At 41.3% G+C, this 19,330-nt stretch overlaps 2 protein-coding genes across 3 annotated transcripts in view; one reads left to right on the top strand and one right to left on the bottom strand.

Annotated features, from left to right (window-relative positions):
- The first annotated feature begins 521 nt into the window (after positions 1–521).
- On the top strand, positions 522–6,639 carry degs2 (delta(4)-desaturase, sphingolipid 2). Its single transcript, XM_040137139.1, has 3 exons — positions 522–783; positions 3,747–4,489; positions 5,274–6,639. The coding sequence occupies exons 1-3, from the start codon at positions 702–704 to the stop codon at positions 5,415–5,417; spliced, it is 969 nt and encodes a 322-aa protein (XP_039993073.1). The 5' UTR covers positions 522–701; the 3' UTR covers positions 5,418–6,639.
- An 82-nt stretch (positions 6,640–6,721) lies between these two features.
- evla (Enah/Vasp-like a) overlaps positions 6,722–19,330 on the bottom strand; it is a 31,154-nt gene continuing 18,545 nt past the window's right edge. Inside the window, exons 4-14 of one of the 2 annotated variants that reach the window (XM_040137137.1) lie at positions 15,162–15,219; positions 14,437–14,498; positions 12,596–13,534; positions 10,627–10,880; positions 10,321–10,436; positions 10,021–10,048; positions 9,476–9,518; positions 9,278–9,338; positions 8,972–9,029; positions 8,791–8,848; positions 6,722–8,565 (exon numbers count right to left, since the gene is read on the bottom strand). In XM_040137137.1, coding sequence (XP_039993071.1) covers positions 8,528–8,565; positions 8,791–8,848; positions 8,972–9,029; positions 9,278–9,338; positions 9,476–9,518; positions 10,021–10,048; positions 10,321–10,436; positions 10,627–10,880; positions 12,596–13,534; positions 14,437–14,498; positions 15,162–15,219 — 1,715 coding nt within the window. In that variant the 3' untranslated portion in view covers positions 6,722–8,527. The remainder of the gene's footprint in view (positions 8,566–8,790; positions 8,849–8,971; positions 9,030–9,277; positions 9,339–9,475; positions 9,519–10,020; positions 10,049–10,320; positions 10,437–10,626; positions 10,881–12,595; positions 13,535–14,436; positions 14,499–15,161; positions 15,220–19,330) is intronic. The other variant, XM_040137138.1, reaches the window with a different exon arrangement.

A 19,330-nucleotide genomic window follows, 5' to 3' on the forward strand; every position in this document is an offset into this window, starting at 1 on the left:
AAATCGATACACTCTTTGCCTCAGCTTACTGTGTATGCAGAGAGACACCAAATATTTGTGAATGTAAACTAACTTGAACAACCTGGATACTGCTACCATACGGTAGCAAAGGTAGGAGCTTCGCCGTATTTGTGGTTCCCAGGAGTGGAAGGATAATATTATAGTTCTGCTATGGGGTCACTTATAATAATTCCACTGATATTTAACACATTCACGTTTTACATTGTGAAAATACAAAAGGAATATTTTGATGGGATGCTGATAAACAACCAAGCTGGTCTTGTAAATAAACAAATTGTAGAGCAAGTTGTCTGGACTGTATTTTCTTTCTTTTCTTTAATATTCTTTTTGTAATACCAGTTAGAATTTAAATCATCGCTTTAAATATATTTATATTTATATTATATTATATATTATATATTATATATATTTATATAGTGGTATCATTGCAGTAGTTTCTCGTGAAATAGCGTAAAGATGCGGTTGTTTGCACGTCCGAGAGCGTAGAGTGGAGGGTTGCGCACATTTCAGCAGGTGCACTGCCACCTTTGTCCCCTCCCTCTGCTCGGGGTGGGGCTTGTGGTCACACCTCACACCTTCATCTTGCGACCTGTGTGAATGGGTGTGCCCCGACACCTCGAAGGTTTGATGACACACATAACGCTACAGAGCCGGTTGCCTCATACACAGAGAGGAAAGCCATGGGGAAGACAGGTGGAAGAGGCGACTTTGAATGGGTCTACAGTGACCAGCCGCACACTTCGAGAAGAAAAGAAATACTGGGTGAGAAATGATAGACAATAACAAGCTGTGTCAGCACTGAGAAATATGCCCGACTCGCTTGTCTGGTTAGTTTTTTTTAAAGAGTTGAAGCGTTCGTATTTCTTTTTTTTTTTTTTTGGATTTGTTTGTTTTTTGTTTTCTGACTATAAAATCGTTGCCGGTTGAACCTGTTTGCTAGTTGTTGCTTAACAAACCATCACTCCACAATGAATGCAGGGTAAGTATAGAAACTCATATACCACTAAAGATAACACATTGTGGAATCATTCACTTACATAATCCTGGAAATTACACACTGTATTTTTTGAAAAGTATAAGTAGATTTATTATTTTAAAGCTGTAGATTTTTAAGGTAAAAATATGAATTCCAGGCACATTTTTTAAGCATTTTACATTCAGGAGTGTTTCTCACATTGTTTCCTCCCACAGTAGACTCAGACTTTGAGGCTACATTATTTACAGTACTTTCATGGTGTTTTGTCAGCAACAGTCACTCGTTCTTAGAAAGAGGGAATGAAGATACAATATCAGCAGCAAACTTAATCATTAATGGGAGAGATTCCTCTCATATTGGAGCACGAGGCATGATATTAATGTGTAGATACTCAGATAGCTATGAAAGGAATGGCATTTATCAGTCTCTCTGAACATTATGTAGTTCACAGGAGGCCTCAACCTGTTCTTTTTGTGTAAACCAGTCTGCCTCTCTGTCATATTTTTCTCTGACTTGTATTGATAGCACGTTCAGCCGACAATGCCTCTGGGCTTGCTAGGTAACAAGACACATTCCCTGCTCATGACAAACACAGACACAATGCTGTGTATGAAGTGAGAAGAGAGGCTTTGTTAGAGTCAGGGGATCTGGGAGGATCCCTGAAAGAATAACCTTCCCCACACTAAGCCGCCTTAAACCACATCTGCTCTCATTAGTTTATTAATGCATGTGAATACTTATCTAAAGTGTGTATTCAATTTATGATCATTCATATTTTCTTACTTTTTCGGGGATATGACATCTGTATCAAAAACAGTCGTCTTTGATGATCTGACTCGTCAAGTAATTCAATTTAAAACACTTTAGCTCCAAACATGTTCATGTATATTTGATTCTGGCCTCTTCCAGCAGTCACATGGTTTCTCTGGTGTGAAAGACGCGTCTAGAAGGTGATTAGTCTTTTGAAACCACCGAGCCTTGAATTATTAAAGCGTTTTGTTCTAATTATCCCCTGCCCTGACCTGACGGGTGAGGCAGAGGCATGTGAATGTCATAGGTCATCGCGCCTCCCTTCATTTCACATCATCATGTGGGATATTTTGATTGACAAGTGGTTTTATGAACTGAATGGCTTGTTGTTTGCTAAGTCTGCAGTCTGTAGGTGTAGGCTCGACTCTCATGTCATAAACTTTATATTATTCTGCACATTCAAAGGACGTCAATGCATGCTATAGCTTGTGCGGTCACAGAAAGGACTGTTAATTTTGACACTGCAGGATGATCGATCATTTTTAGCAGTTCTAGAGAATGTTATCTCTGAACAGTGCATGATTTAATTGTCACTTTGACTCGTAGCGTGCAGTTGAATCTGAGACCATTTTTAGTTGAAACAGGAGCCGGAAGCCTTATCCAGAGCAAGTATCTGACAGTAAAGGTACAGTAAATGGATTCAATTGTTGTCTCTCTGACAAAGTGAAGTTGTAATCCAATGATGGCTGTACAGCATGTTCTGTGCTGTGGCTTTAAGCAGTCTAAACAGCTTTTTTTATGATGTCTGGTTATTGATTTAACTTTACAACCCATGGGTGGAATACAACACCAACACATGAGAAAGTATAGTCTATAAATATGGCAGCAAATAGCATAAGAAAATGAGACATTGTAGGTGATTTCAAATAGTACTGCATATTAAAAAAAAAAAAACGTACCGAAAATTGTGTTGGAACAGCATGTTGACAAAGGATTGTTTTAAAAAGAGTGGCTTTAGGAGAGCAGTAAGGAACTTCCTCTTGGCTAAAGTTTAACAGAATAAAGAGGGTTTGGGCAGTAAAGGGTAGACCTACGTGTGGCAGAAAGTCTCTGAATTGAGGCTCTGGTGTCTTTCACCTTTTCGTTACCAAGGTGAGCCCAATTTGCATAGGGGTATTACACAAGTGAGCTGAAAGCAAAGGTGCAGGTCGTATTTGCATGTGCTATCACTTGATGGAGGATGGCTAGCTTTCCTCTGATACATGACGAGATATGCTCCTGCACGACTTAGTGGATGCTGGGATTGGCTCCTCCCCTGTGATCCTGAATTTTGGATGGATCAGGCCAACTTCTCTCGATTTACTTAGACCAAATCTCTTTAAAGTAGTTTGTTACAAGGTGCGGCCACTGTAACAAATCCCAAACTGTATGTCATAATGAGTAGATTATGTTATGAACCAAACCTAACTCTGTTTCTGTAGTAGTGAATGTTTTTGAACCACTCCCTTGTATCACGCTGAGTTTCATGTTCCTCAGCAAAACAATGCCCCCGCCAATTAAAAATGACTTTTGTCAGCAGGCTCTTCCCAGGAGAAGGGCCAGTACTTTAAAGCAAGCTCGATTTTTTTTTTTTTCTGTGGGCTACACAGTATCGGGTCACAGCAAGACAGTGATATTTATGAAATCAACCTTTTGAAAATGACTAATAGTACTGGTAAACAACTTTCTCTGTTGGATTTATGACAGGTATTTTACTTTCTTTACACCCTACATAATTATTTTAAAAAATGAAATTAATCAGTTACCTTTTTCTCTCCTTATCTACCATTTCCATCCACTGCTTCCTTTTTTCAACTTGGTATTGCTTTTCAACTCGCTGCCTTTTTGTTTTCTTCTAAACCTTTAATCCTTTATTGCTCTGACTACTTCTTTTCTACAATCTCCTCATCTCTGGTCTTGTCCCTTTTTCATCCCTCTTTCTACCTGCCTCTCTCCTCAGCCAAATATCCAGAGATCAAGTCTCTGATGGGTCCAGACCCCCAGTTGAAGTGGGTGGTATCAGGCATGGTCCTAACCCAGCTCCTGGCGTGCTACCTGGTCCGCAACCTCTCCTGGAAGTGGATTTTCTTCTGGGCCTACGCCTTCGGAGGCTGCATTAACCACTCCCTGACTCTGGCTATCCACGACATCTCTCACAACGTGGCCTTTGGCAACAAGCTGGCAAAGTGGAACCGCTGGTTTGCCATGTGGGCCAATCTGCCCATCGGGCTGCCTTACTCCGCCTCTTTCAAGAAGTATCACATCGACCACCATCGGTATCTGGGAGGCGACCGGCTGGATGTGGACATCCCCACGGACTTTGAGGGATGGTTCTTCTGCACCCCAGCCAGGAAGGTCCTGTGGCTCTTTCTACAGCCGTTTTTCTACGCCCTGCGCCCATTGGTGGTCAATCCTAAACCAGTGTGTCAGTTGGAGATCCAGAACGCAGTAGTTCAGCTCGCAGTAGATTTAATTATCTACTATCTATGGGGGCTTAAGCCCATTGTTTACCTCATTGCAGGATCTATTTTGTGCATGGGACTGCATCCTATCTCTGGACATTTCATTGCTGAGCATTACATGTTCCTGAAGGGACACGAGACATATTCTTACTATGGACCACTGAACTGGATCACCTTCAATGTCGGGTATCACATGGAGCACCATGACTTCCCCAGCATACCTGGCAGTAAACTACCTCAGGTGAGACTGTGTTACTGTGATAAATCATACTAAAGTTTGCAACAGGTGAACTCTGGAATCAAGTCATTGTTCTTGTGCCTATTATTAGTCGAGTTCCAGAGAATGAGCACAGTTACTTACATCTTCTCCAGGCGTTGGCAGATGTTGGCATATGCCACATGTCACATATTTTTCTATCAACTGCAAATATTTATTAGATGAAAGACAGGTTTTGTTACTGATTAAACTGCTCACTCTAGCACCACTAGAGCATGAAGAAAATCAAAGTGAGATACCTGCCTTTTGACACAGCTGACAATGACTAAAGAAATTGATCCAGTTTGTTTGGAAATTCTTTAGTTTATGAGCTATTTTTGTTCTTAACAGAGGGAATATTGCCCTCTTTGGTTAGAAAAATCTGCTTTTTAAATATGAAGTGAAATATTTTGAGGATTTCTTCTTCAATTACACTTCGGGATAGAAATACAAGGTTTAAACATTGTACCTGCTGCTATTTTGACCAAATGTAATGGGATTTGTAGTTGATCCCATGAAAGGTGTTGTCTCTTTTTCAACAAAGCAGTGAAAGTTCTGATTCTCTCAGCCTTTGTGTCTGTATCTGATTATCGCAGCGAAATAAGGTGTCATGTTGAATCAGAACTCCATCTGTCAGAAGTCCCTGAGGTGCTTCTGACACTTTCCATTTGCAATTTAGATGTCAGATATATATATCTGATTTTCATTTTTATTCTTTTCTAAGTTCTCATTCTAACTAATTTTTATTTATTTATTTATGTGTTGGCAGGTCAAGCACATCGCAGCAGAGTATTATGACTCCCTGCCTCAACACACTTCCTGGACCCGGGTATTATGGGACTTTGTGTTTGATGACAGCATTGGCCCCTATGCCAGAATCAAACGGGAGTACAAGCTAAGCAAGCAGGAATAGATCTATGACTGATTATAGTACCCATTAAACAGGAATGTGAATTTCAGTTGTCAAAAATCTATAGACTACTATGAAATGTCATATTCTCTAGTTTAAATGTTTTGTTTTTCTATGTAGTGTGTGATTGTACACTGTCTAACATGTTTGTCATTCTCATCTTACATTAGTCCCGTACTTGACTTACTATGTCGCAAAGGAATGTGCAAATATCAGTTGCATACACACCGTTTATGGAAATGGGAATTCAGCATGTACAGCTAGATGGTTTCCTTACCCCCTTATTTATTCATGCTTGTATTCCTGCTATAAACAGATGGCTTGTTGTCTTGACAGTGATGACAATCATGTCTTGTACCCAGAAGACAAAGAGAAGGGCAAAATGATGATAACTGTATGATGATGATAATAGTAGTGTTCAATATAAACATAGTCATTTCTTGCAAGACAAAGGTCACATGCATTCTCATGAGGTTTTAACAGCGCTGCCACTACCTCTTTTGATTCCTTTCCTGCCTTTAAGCATTATGTGAGAATCAAGGCAAACAAAGCCTCTCGGATTACTTAAAACAATTGCACAGAAAAAAGCTTAAGTGAAAACGAACACTGAAACTTACCTTTCAGGAAGAGGAGCCTTTTCCTCAGTGACACCCCATTCTGCTTGTTTGCAGCTCCATTGTGCTGTGAATGGTTTGATCATATCTACAGGGAGTGGACAAAATAGCGAACAATATACAGTGCAAAAAAAAAAAGTTCTTAGACAATTCGGGTTCAGTGAGGTTTAAATGTTGGTGTTTACTTGAGACTGTCAGGGTTGCTGATTGAACTGATGCTGATTGATGGTATTTTTTCAGGCTGTAGTTTGTGTTGCTGAGGGTTTTTTTTTGTGAACACTCTTTGATCATGCAGTTTTCCTATATTCGTCAAATATCTTCTTGAGTTTAGAGATTGCCACATTAAATCATTTTCGACTGATTTACCAGCAACTGAGGCAGCACACTCCTGTCAGGCACACAAGGGAGACTTATTGAGCACCAATTAAGTAACAAATTTTTTTGTTTTGTTTTTATGCTGTGAATATCCAATGCAACATAAGAAAACCTACTGCAGGGGTAGAAATAGGCCATGCTGCCTGAATTGATGATGCATCCAGCACAAAATACAAAATTATATGTAATGGGCTGAGGAAAAAGCCTCTGAAAGCACAACAAACGCAAAAAAAAAAGCAAAAAGTGGTCAGACGTAGACCCTGACCTTCAACCAGTGAAAGTCACTTAACACAACAAACTACAAATCAACACAATGACATATGAATAAAAACATTACGTGCTTCACCAATTTAGTATTTACTGCAGGGCTATTGTACTGTAAAATGTCTCTGCTATTTCGTCCACCCACTGTATATACTACTTAATCTATGTGTTCAGATTAATAACCACGATATTTGTTTCTATTTAAATTACTATAAATTATATAAAAACCATAAAAGATCTTTATAAGAAGATATTACTATAAAGAATATGAGTTTGTGGTTGATTTGTCATTTCCTGTCTGTTGTTTGCGAACCACGTGTGACCTTCTATTTAAACATAATTAACATATGTCCTAAAGGTGAAAACCATTTAACCTTCCCACACATACCAAAACACAACTGAACACACACAGCAGGATACCGCGTAGATGGTTGACACATCAATTGATTTTTGTTTGAATTAATTTACTTCCAGCTTTTAAATCAGAACGTAGTTGAGAGCGGACAGAGTGGATAGAATGCAACAACCGATATTCAACCAAATCCTTCCTGCAAAGACACATTTAGCTACCATCACATAGGCCTACCATTCACTTTCTAGGTAAGATTTGCATATTGCCAGAGCAACCCTCATTATTTTTTTCCCAACATTGCTACCATTATCAAGTTCAACATCTCATATATAGACAGGGGAATCTTCATGGAAACAAACCACTATAATAAATGTACCACCGTTTGTATTTTTTTTTTTTTTTTTCTTTTTTGTCGAACCAAATGAAAAATTAATTCATAGAGATGGCTGTTTCATGCATACTTGGTAGGTTCACAAAGCATAGGATGACTAATAGATAGTACTACATTGTTTTATATCTAGGTAAAACCAGGTGGCACATTTACACTTATCGGCCTGTTTTGTGAATGATCCCCAAGTTTCGATGATCTCACACATCTGAACAGGTAGAGAGAAATGTGTTCCTCGGTCACACTGGAGTTGCAGAACAAGAGTGTGTTATTTGATTATATGCCAATTTTTCTCGCTCATTTGTAATTTGTTACGCTTTCGATGCAGAGGAAAGAGGTAACTTAGGTGGCTAATCGTAGTTCCAAAATTAACATGTTTTCCACCATCTCTGAAGATAAAAGGTTAGACACACAACACCAGTATGAACAAGGTCATAAAAGGCCTGTTTTTTTTTAAATAAACCAGTTGAGGGCAGGTGAGTCTGTAGCACCCTTTTCCCCATATTGTGCTTGTTATCATCAAATAGTTAGGGATCGACTAAACAAAAAATAATGATAGAAAATATAAAAGGCTGACATAAATGGTGTGCAAGATTCCTTTTTCCATCTATAATATCAATAAAATACTCATTGCGTCATCAACAGCATCATTATCACCACAGTTTTTAAATAATAAAACAGTAAAAACTTAGAAAACAAAAATATTTTCTTCTTAAGACTTGGACTGAACAAAGAACAAAGAGTTGCAACACTGGGCTGACTGAGTCTGTAGGTGCACAGAGAGGACCACAACATCACACTCAGCACGAATGTTCGTCCGTCCCTCAATTCATCTTTCAGTTTATTTTTCATCCTCTGTTTAGTTCATCAGTCCTTTAATCATTCTTTATCCATCCATTTCCTCTGCCCTTCTTTGCCAATGATCCCTTCTCTCGTATCTTTTTTTTCCCTGTCCAGCAGACTCAAATGTTGGCACAACATCTCTGCAACTTGCATCATGGGCTCGCAAAGTCACAGAAACATTGAGAGAACATTCCTTGGTCCTCATGTCTGTGCATCTGCGTGTCCATCCTCCTCCAGCTCCTCCTCTCGCTCTCCTCCTACCGTTGCTCCGATGAGATTAGGATGTACTGATTCTGCCGATTTCTTGTCTGATGGCTGCAAGAAAAGAATGCAGCATTTAAGAGAAGGAGCCTTTCTGCAGCAAAAAGACTTGCCACTCACACTGGACCGGGCATTTTGTTTGTTCAGATCAATGGTGCCGGCTAGCTTTTGAAAATAGTTTATTTCCAATGTGTTGCAAAAACTGGTGTGTGGAAAAAATTAAATATGCTGTGTGCTGATGGATACCGCAAAGATTTTTTCAAGCACTGCATTGCTTACCATTAATGATTTCGTCTTTCACCTTATGCAACTCGCGTACAACTTCATCCAAAATTTCCTGCAAAACAAGACTTGTTTATCGGTTTCTTTTCAACCACACATGGTGTGTAAAATCATCTACAAAGCACACAACCCATGAAAATAATTTCTGTAATAAAACACTGTGGAGAACTATACCAACCTGTTTCATCCTGTCAAACTCTGTGTCTGATTCACTAGCACTGCCGATGGGTCTCACTCTGTAACACAAAAAAGAATATTATTTGGAATGAGACTGCTTATTTAAGGGTGGCGCACCGTTGTTAAACTTAACCACAGTTTTGACTCTTCTTATTATATCAATATTTCATTTCTGTTACATGTCCTAGCGCCTGTAGTGCACAGGATGAGATTTTTTCTGAAATCCCCATGGTTAATGCCAGAGGTTTTCTATCTGTTTCATATTCAGGCCACACTCCCTTCACTCCTCCTCCTCTTATCTGCAGACCTGGACACCAGTGAGGACTTTTCTGCAGAGTTGGATCGCTCCCATGGCTTCTTCACAGCATCTAGAGCGGGGGAAAGAATAAATGGAATAAAATGAAACAAGTCTGAAACAGTGGGCTATAATGCAGTGCAGAAGATGTCTTAAGACATGTAGTTTTATAATGCACTTGGTGTGTCTCGGGAGAAGATTGGTTCGTACCTGTTGAGTTCTGCTGACCTGGCCCTCGACCACTGGAGTCATCCTGCAGGAAAGAGAAAAAAGGGACAATCACAAAATTGTCAACCTCCTTCTGTAAGTTTAAATTCCACTGACACCTGAAAGGAAACGTCCAAAATTCTTGGAAATACACTTATTTGCTTTCTTGCCAAGAGTAAGAAGAGACCATTGATACCAATCTCATGTCTACACGCTAAATATAAAGCCACCACCATACCAGCTAGCTTAGCACAAAGACTGGAAAAAGGGGAACAGCGAGCCAAGCTCTGTCTGAAGTTTACAAAATCTGCCTACCAGCACCTCTAAAGCTCACTAACACATTTTAACTTGTTTAATTTGAACAAAAACTGAGGCTTAAAAATGGCAAGTTGTGGTTATATGTCATGTGTTGTGTGTTGAGCTAACCGTCTGAAACCTCCCGCTTCATATTTTACAGACAAACATGAGAATGGTATCGATCCTCTCATCTGGCTCTCGACGATAAATTCCCTAAATGTCAAACTATTGCTTTAAGGCACAAAACTTACTTCATCGGGTTTCTCTGAAGCTTTCCGTCTGTGAAAGGGTGGAATGAGGACATAAGCCAACAGTGAGATACACAAAGATATTTCATTAACTAGTAAACTATTACAGGAAGATTGTGACCAGATACTAGAACAGGAGCTTACTTCCTTTTTAAGACAAACATTTACAGCATGGAAAGCACAACCAGAGAGACCTAATAAAAATGTTGGTATAATATGTGATGCAGTTGCTGAGAGAACAGGTATTTCTTTATGTCTGTCTGCGTGATTAAGGGAAAGGTGAAGTGTGTGTGTCTGGTTAACCTGCGAGCTAGTAAGGCATTCATCTCCTGCATCAGTCCCTCCCCACCACCACCACTGCCACCACTAGACCGGTTGGAGTCACTTTTGCCACCAGACCCAGGCGGACTGCTCTCATCCTGAGGAACACATTGTAAAAGGAGTTTCAGTTCATGGCTTGGGGGGGAGGGTCTTTGGACTGAGAGCATTCTTTGTCTCCCCTTTTTCCAAAAAATACAAAAGTAACATGGCTTCAGTCATTAAATACTGATAAAATAAAACCAGAAGGACTGGATCTACACCTCCTGAGGTTCAACCTGGGAGGCTCACCCTATGTACTTTACGTAGTTTGGCTCCAGCCAAGGCTGCAGCCAGTCCTGAGGGTTGGTGCTGGACCCCAGGCGGTCCCCCAGGAGGCCCTCCACCAGTGGGCAATGGAGGGGGCATGGGTGGGGGAACTGCCATTGGGGGTGGTGGTCCCGGTGGTGGTGGTGGGGCTGGAGGGCCAGCCATGGGTGCTGGGGCTGCAGCTGGAGGAGGCGCCACAGAGAGCATAGATGGGTGACCTGCAGAGACAGGGGGGCCTGGGAGGGGCAGAATTATAAATCAGTTAATGACTGTGTCTGTTTACTGATCTTCTGCCCCCTTTGGAAGATTGATTGAGCATCACCTCAGGAATGATAAACTGCACACTCTCGCTGTGTAACGAACACCTGACAACTGCATAGTGCCAGGCAACTGGCCACTGGGCCACAGGAGAAAGATATTTGTTGTTATGTAAAGTGTTTGGTAAATGGTTGGGAAACCGGTTAAGTGTTTTTTCCATACTTTACTGGCAGCTACTGGTTTCATTTTGTTTAAGTGAAAACCAAATAACAGAGGCTTGAAACTCATTTGAGATAGGTAAACCATCACACTTACATTTATTAATTTTTCTATACAGGTATTTATATTTTTGTTAAAGCTACATTATCATCTCATGGTAATTTAGTTGCAGTTTTTCTTGTAGTTCAGAAAGTATACATATCAACATAGCTTGATTGTGAAATTGACAGCAGAGCCAAAAATAAATAAATAAATAAATATATAAATAATTTAATGTACCCTCAAGAGGAGCTATTAAAACAGTCACTCCTTCATTACAATAATGTTATGACAATAATGTTATTTTATCGATGAAATAAAGGCGACAAAATGTTGAATTTGATCAATTAAAGCCTGTTTTAAAACTCGCTGCAGGATAACTTCCAGAGCATAATTAATAGAGGTCAATCTGAAAATGGTTTTTCATACCTTGAAAAAAAGTTGCATTGAGATGACATATTTTCTTTTGTTGGCTCTGTACTGCAGCATGTAAGTATTTTGGACAAATTAACATAAACCTCAAGAAAGTCATCATGTTTAATATTTGGGAGAAAACTCGCAGTTTATTTCTGGCTTAGGTCTACAACCCACACACATCAGCAGACACAAGTGGTCATCCTAGTGACCAGGCCTGCACTGGAGCCGTCATTGGTCCTTTCTTATTTCAGGAGCTTTTCGTCTTTAGTCTGGTCTTTCTTTTCCTCAAATGAAACACCTGGTGAGCTGGAATATATTCAGATGACTGACTTGGCAAGTTAAGAATATTCAACCACTTGGTCACAAAAACTCCTTGGTTGCATTGCTTGTAGGTTTGGGATCGTTTTTGCATGTCACAGTAGAAAAATCACACGTGCAGATAATATTTTAACAACGTCTGATTTCCATTTAGCTGCTTCAGTTTCAGGATCCTGGTAATTTGTAGGGTGGCTCGCTGACACACCGTCTTGGCTTAACTGGGGTGCCTGAACAGAACTGAGCCATCGTTAATGTTATCAGTAACCTTTGCTTTTCATACCAGGACAACGCAAGGGCCTACTCTCCTGCTGCACTGTGCTAAAATTTGAGAACTATCTATAAAAAGGTGAATCAGTTCTTCACTGTTGAAAGGGTTTCTCATTCGATTTATAGGCTCTAAACACCCACACAGGTGTTTCCAATTACTCTGGCCCGGATTAGACCTTTCACCAGGCCGAGGTTGGTTGGAGCCAAGCTATAAAACTGGGTGTGTAGGGGCTTCAAGGGCTGAAATATTGTGTGTGTATGACATATGTGCCTTTTTCATGTTCTGGTGTAACAATATGGGTGACGTACATTCGTTAGGGTGAATGCACATGGCCCACTCTACACAAACACATACACACACACATTCACGCACACACAATGTAACATCCCTCTGCTGAGAGACTACCTCCTCCTCTCTCCTCCTAATACTTACTGCTGCTGGCCATGGGGGCCTGCTGGGGGATGGGGGAGGGGGTCTTCTTGGGCGAGCCCCCGTCAGACATTGCAGTGTAAGAGGGGGGCGAGGAGGAGGAGGAGGAGGAAGTGGTGGTGAGGGGCTGGGTCTGCTGGTGGTACACCTGCTGCTGTTGTTGTGGTTGCTGTTGTTGCTGATGCTGCTGAGGGTGGAAGGTGGATGGGTACTGGGGCTGGTGGCCAGGGGCGGGGCCTAGGGCTGTGTGACCTATAAGAGGAGGTAGGGGGATGGCCTCGCAGAGCTGAGGGGTGAGGGGCAGATGCTGAGAATGAGGAGTGTAGGAGTCGTCTGGCTGGCCGTTGGAGTGAGGGTGGGGCTGGTGCTGAGAGTACTGGTGAGGCCCCGTCACGGTGCCCGGGTCAAGAGGTGGGGGTTTCATCCTAGTGCTCAGGGGCGGGAGGGGGTGAGCCCCGGGGATGACGGGCTGTGGGGGCAAACCCTGCTTCACAGGCATGGCCATTGTAACTGGAGGGGAGGAGGAGGGGGGAAACTGGGCATACATTTGCTGCAAATGAGAGGCAGACCAGGTGCCATGTTTAGGGGGGAGTATGATGTCTTGTTGGTGCTGTTGTTGTTGAAGGTGTAGGTGGCGGGCTGCTGTGGGAGGAGAGAGGGGGATCTGACGGACCTGTCGGCCCTGGGTGGTCACTCCTGTCTGGACGGGGGAAAAGGCTGAGGCGAGCGAGGTGGAGAGCTGGGAGGAGAGCTGGGCCTTGTCCCTAGCAGCCCCTGCCTCTTTCTCCTGAGAGGGAGAGGAGGAGACGGAGGAGGGAGGAGAGAAGGAGGCCACGCGGACGTAGGAGGGTGGCAGTGTGCTAGCTCTGTACTGTCTGTACTCAGGAGGAGTGTCTGGGTGGGTGGGAGGGTTGGAGACTTTATATTGGAGAGTGGAAACGACTGTGACGGGCAGAGAGAGAAGAACAGAGAGAGGAGAGAGAGGAAGAGGAGATGCAGACGAAGGAGGGCAACAAACAAAGGAAAACAGAAAAAAAGAGAAAAATGTGAGAAGAATGAAAAGCAACCAACTGAGCAACCAAGCAAGTAAAGATGAGAAAATCAGGAGCAATCCAAAAACGGAAGCCAATAGCAAATAAGAAAGAATCAAAATATCATAAAAAGAACAAGCAGCAGAATGCAACATGACTGAGCCATGATCAGAAAGCATATGGCATTCCCCCCCAACAGTAGCTGGAGGAAAGAGATGGCAGTAGAGCATGTTGCAGGGACAGGGGGGGCACTGATATCGCCACTGACGGCAGGGACAAAGGAGGATGTTTAAGTCTGTATGTATTATTAGGGGCAGACTTGAACATTTATATGTGTGCGTGGATAAAAAAAGCATAAGGGAATACAGACTGGGGAATAGTGGTTGAAACTAAGGTGGGAGACACTAACACAAAAGACACTGGGGAACGCTTTTTACCTCGTGGAACCTGCAGTATCAGGGTTTGGAATCTCTTGTATTTACTAATGATAAAATCACCTGTTTGCATTGGGAAAGTAATGTTTGCTTTTCCGGACCCAACACTGATAACTTCTCTCATTAAAAAAAAACCAAAGCTGAGCAAATAGCCATTCTGTCCCCAAGGTTGTTTACTGACAGCTGGAATGTGCTGCAAGGTTTTTTTTTGTTTTTTTCCAGACCCTTTTGTCTAAAATGTTTGTGTAGCTAGGAACGTACGCTACGCAGCCTTCAATTCATTTTGGTCTCCAGAGCAGCATGTGTGTAAGACAGCGGGTGTCAGACAGAGTGTGTGTGTTTATATAGCTGGGTGTGTGTGTGTTTGTGTAAGCCTCACCTGATCCCGAAGTTCGTCGCTCCCTCTCCTTGTGCGCCTGCATCTGATGTTGCTCCATCATCCTATGAATTGCAAGGATGTCACTGCTCCTAAAATCTGCAGCTTTTAATCAGTGTGTCTTTATACATCAAGCCTATCGTGTATTTTGACTGTTTCTCTGCGTATGACACTATCATCACTGGTTAGTGATGATAGACCAGAGCACCGAAGGTGGCAATGTCCTAAAATGAAGTTAGGAAGAGGTTTTGAATTGCAGTGCTACTGAATTAGAAGTAGCACAGGATAACAGCAGCAGAGATGATCATGACACTTTGTTTTGTACTGCCAGCCTCATCCTCTAAATGAGACTAGAAAGGTTCTATATTATTCTTAGTTTTATTCCATGAAAAGACCAAAACCAACAATGGGCTGATCATACTAACAAGTATTGTGTGTAGCCAAAACCTGGTAAGGTTTATTCCTCTGTACCACAGGCCTCCGTTGTTGTGCAAAAACAATTAAAAACCCATAAATGAGCCACATCATTGTAACGGACGACATGTGCGTTTATTATGCTGAACATGTGCACTGTAGTTTATTTTGAGTCGATCTAGCACTGTCTGTAAATTTCTACTAGAGCCCCAAATTTAAATTTTAAATGTTTTATTTTTGTGTTTTGATTTCTGTGCAAAGACTAATTCTTTTTCGCTCTTGTATACAGCAGAGCAGATCGGAGGAAATCATACCTCCTCTGTGCCTCGCTTTCCTCTGAGGAGGGCCCATTTTGGCGCTGGACGACAGGACCTGGAGGACAAAAGGGGAGATTACACAAATAAGTGTAATGCAAAGGTGTCCGCAAACCTCTGTCGCTTTAAGAGTCCTCCTCTCCTTGTCTTCATTCTTTTTCTGCTTTTTCTGCCCAGACTCACTCTTCTGCTTCTTGTTTGTGTTTACTCTTTTCCCCTCCCTCTGCTTCTTCCTTGTTGTTGGTCTTTCTTGATCTTCTCTGGCCACTCTCTTCATCTCATCTTCTCATCTGCTCGCTCCCTTTGTTTCCCTTATCCCCCGTCCTCCCTCACTACAAGGGTCATCTCCTGATGACCAGTGTGTCTGCTGTTCCTCAGTTTTTTCCCCTATTTTGTCCCTTTTTTTCTATTTCTGCTTCTCCTCCTCCATCTGTCTCTCTCAACAATATGCAACTTTTGTTTGTTGATACTGTAATATCAGAGCATGACCCTGCGTCGGCAGCTTAATTGTTTCAAGCTACTTCTGCCTTCTTTTAGATATTGTGCTGCTGTAATTGCCCCCCACTGTTGACACTTGCATTTGTTTTGTACCTGTCTTTCTAGTTTCCTAGATAGTTTCTCATATTAAAAACAAACCTTTCTTAATCTGAATTTTTAAAAAAAATGTTTAAAATCTGTGTTTGTGCGGCATCAGTATGTGTGATTTTCATCTGCAGACAAGTCCGAAAAATGATAATCATCTTATACAAAACAGTCCCAGTAGTGAGTGCAGGGAGAGAAGCTGTGTTTACTGAATGAATAGAAAGCAGCAGGCATCATCATGTGAGGTACTGTGACTTTGGCCTGGGGTGCCAACAAGCTGTTTATAATGTAATTTGCTCAACATGTTGCCAGCCACAGGAATTTCAACTGTAAACACAGCAGAAAAATAGAGAGTGGAATAAACAGAAACGCTGAAAATATCACAGGAAAAGATTGTGCAAATATGAAACAGCTCCTAAGACAAGTCCAAACATATATGACACAGGCTAATGGGTTTAAGAATACAGAAATACATGGGAGTGGGGTCAGCCATAAAATCCTTTACGATAATTTCTCAGTGTTTAATTCACTATGTTAACAGTCTTTAATGACGTTACATCAACACAGGCAACATGTTAATAGCTGGCGGGGAATGTTAAGTAATCAACATTGGCCACATGACCCTCTCAGTTTAGCACTCCGCTTGTCGACCAACTAGACAGACCAGACAGTCTTCAGGACGGAGTTAGAACCTCATTCTGGGGCAGCTATTCACGGGGGCGTCAGGGGGAGCACTTATCACATATCGCCCGAATACCAGTCATTAAACTTCAGCGTGACATCAAGAACACTCACGGGTGATATTTTCGTTCACTGTTTCTGTAGCGGGGTGGGGGTGGGCGGGACGAAGGGGGGCAGTCACCATGTGGTGTATCACACTGAGCACTGAAAGTGACCATAAAACCATTTAAAAGTGCTTTACAGCTGACTGACACACTAATAATAAGACAACTGAACTAATAAAAGTGAAATAATGTTATGTGTATTATTTACTTAATTATGTCATTTTTTTCCTCCATATTGTTATTTTACTACTGTCATTTTGTCCCCACATGCACACACTGCATTTCTGTCCATCCAGGAAGAGGGATCACTGCTGTCTTACTCCTCCTGAGGTTTCTTCCTTTTTTTTCCTCCTGTTGAGAGTTTTTTTTGGTGACATTTTTTCCTGTCCATAAAACTGACTTGACTTTTACACCAAACCGTTACCATTTACGTGGTGATTACTGTCATCAGGCAGTAAGTGAATGAGTTTGCAAAATGCAGCTTTCACTCGCTGATAATGACATCCTTCAGTTTATTCTGCCATGGCTCACCTGATTCAAGATTTCTTTCGCTGTGCTGCGGAGTGAAGAAGCGATGGCTTGACGATGTCTTGTTTCACTCGCTCCCTGACACTCCCCTGAACTCTGCTAATTAGCTCATAATAATTACATTCCCTACCAGCAAAGCTGCATTTTACATTTAGCAAATATTCAGAGGGTTAAAAACAAAGAAACTCTCTCTCTCTCTCTGCAGAAGTAGAGGATGCTGAAGTAATAGATTGTTTGCTTCAATCAGGCCTAATTAAGCATTTTTGAATAGCACTGCTGATTCTAAATAAGCGTTCAGATCACAATGAATAAGATCTTAAGAGGAAGTTGTTAGGTGGTAGTAGAAATGTTCTCTGTGCAGGCTTTGTAAATACAAGTAAATTCAAGTATCAACGTGACACTGTGCTTTAAATGCATTTGTTTACACCAGCAGCAACATTTGTTGCAGAGAGACTAAAAGAAATCTAAAAGAAACTATTCAAGAGTATAAAGCTACAGATACAGTGAAAATATTATTATTATTAGCGTATGCGGTTTGCTGCATACACCTGCTGACTCCCTGCTCCACCTTCCAACAACAACAGAATCAGTCTTTAAACATAACACGAGGCTTTTCGTTAACACTTCACAATCCTTCTGCAGACATTAATGAGGTAGATGTCAAGGAGACAATTATCACCCAGTGATTTGCTGTGCTGCATGTGCAGCCGTGCATATGTGAATGTGTGAGTAGGAGTGTTTCTACTGCTGACTTGGTACATTATATAGGACTCTGGCTGTTGGCATGGTGAAGGTAAAGAAGGACCAGGAAGCCCAGGGGACGCGAGGGCCTGATCAGACTTGTAAGCATTTTACGGGAGCTCGGGAGACCACTGCAAGCGTGTGTGTATTTGAGTTGTCTCAGTGTGATCAAAGAAAAATCAGTTATTCCTTCCTATTGTACTCTGCCATTCTTTAACGATATTAAAAGATGAATTACTAACATCAGCCTCCTCAAAAATAGCAGCAAAGAGACATAAAGAGACAGATGGACACAATTAATTTGCCACCTTCACTTAAAAATGACTCAATGTCTCAAAGTCTTCTCTGACTTCTATTCTGATTTGTACTCTTCTGAATGATCGCCTGTTTTCCCAAAATCAGTGATGAGGGCTTCCAGTTTAGGATTATCTATTAGTTACCAAAGTTCAAAATGCCATTAGTTTATCATGTGAACAGATAGTTGTTGAGCTTGACACAGCATTTCCAGGCTGTCCTTCTCCTGTACTCGCCGACGTGTGCAACAAATCCAACAAATAAGTTTGCTGTTTTGGGTGGGTAGGAGGAAAAGCAACTCAATGTTTTAAGGTTGTGACTAATGATTATTTTCATTATCCATCAATCTGCTGATTATTTTTTTCAATTAATCACATAATCATTTCTTTTATCAAATGTCAAAATAAATAGCGAATATACACCCATCAAAACTTCCCGGAGCCCAATGTGGCGTCTTCAAATATCTTGTTCAGTTCAACCAAAAGTCCAAAACTCAAAGACGTTCAGTTTACAAAGATCTATGGCAAAGAAAAGCAGCAAATCCTCTCCTTTGTGCAGCCGGAACCAGAGAATATTAGGAATTTTTTCACTGTCTGTGCTTGAAAAATGACTGAAACGATTATTCAATCATCAAAACAGTTTCTAGATTATCTTTCTGGTGATCTACTGCTCAACTCAATTAATAAATTTACTAATAATTTCAGCTCTGTAAAGTTTACAATGTCATTTCCAAATGCTTCATCATAGACTGACAGTAGCTACAGTATTTTAGCAGCATAATGCACAATTACCTTCACATCCAAACAAATATTTTTAATATAATTTTCATAGTGAGGAAATGGCTGAAGCTCAGTTTACCTCCGTTTGCCAAGCAGCAACATACTACTGGACATACTTCTCCACAGCACAACACTTACTGAGGATGATGATGGCTGACGAAACCCGCCTGAGGACACCAGGTGAAATCTCTGGAGTCAGCATAGTGAGAAATTTGACAAAGCCTATTTACTATCAGTACTGTACAATACTAGAGAATAAATAAGACTTCTTCCCACAACAGAAAGCATAAACAGCGTGGTAGAGTGAGTAGAGAAGTCTTTTCCATGAACAGAGACACTACTGCCTTGCATGATGAGGCCCATGATCCCACATCTAAATGCACTCAAAAAAACAGGAGGGCTGCCATGTGAGCACAGTTGGGTACGACATTAAGGCTCCATATGGGATATTTTAGCTAGC

Source organism: Xiphias gladius, chromosome 10 (assembly GCF_016859285.1).
Source record: "Xiphias gladius isolate SHS-SW01 ecotype Sanya breed wild chromosome 10, ASM1685928v1, whole genome shotgun sequence".
NCBI lineage: Eukaryota > Metazoa > Chordata > Actinopteri > Istiophoriformes > Xiphiidae > Xiphias > Xiphias gladius.

What these genes read in the sequence shown, in the direction of transcription:
- degs2 (XM_040137139.1), top strand. Translation starts at nt 702, where the DNA reads ATGGGGAAGACAGGTGGAAGAGGCGACTTTGAATGGGTCTACAGTGAC. An exon ending in GAGAAGAAAAGAAATACTGG is followed by an intron (nt 784 to 3,746) that starts GTGAGAAATGAT and finishes CTCTCTCCTCAG; the next exon opens with CCAAATATCCAGAGATCAAG. An exon ending in CTGGCAGTAAACTACCTCAG is followed by an intron (nt 4,490 to 5,273) that starts GTGAGACTGTGT and finishes ATGTGTTGGCAG; the next exon opens with GTCAAGCACATCGCAGCAGA.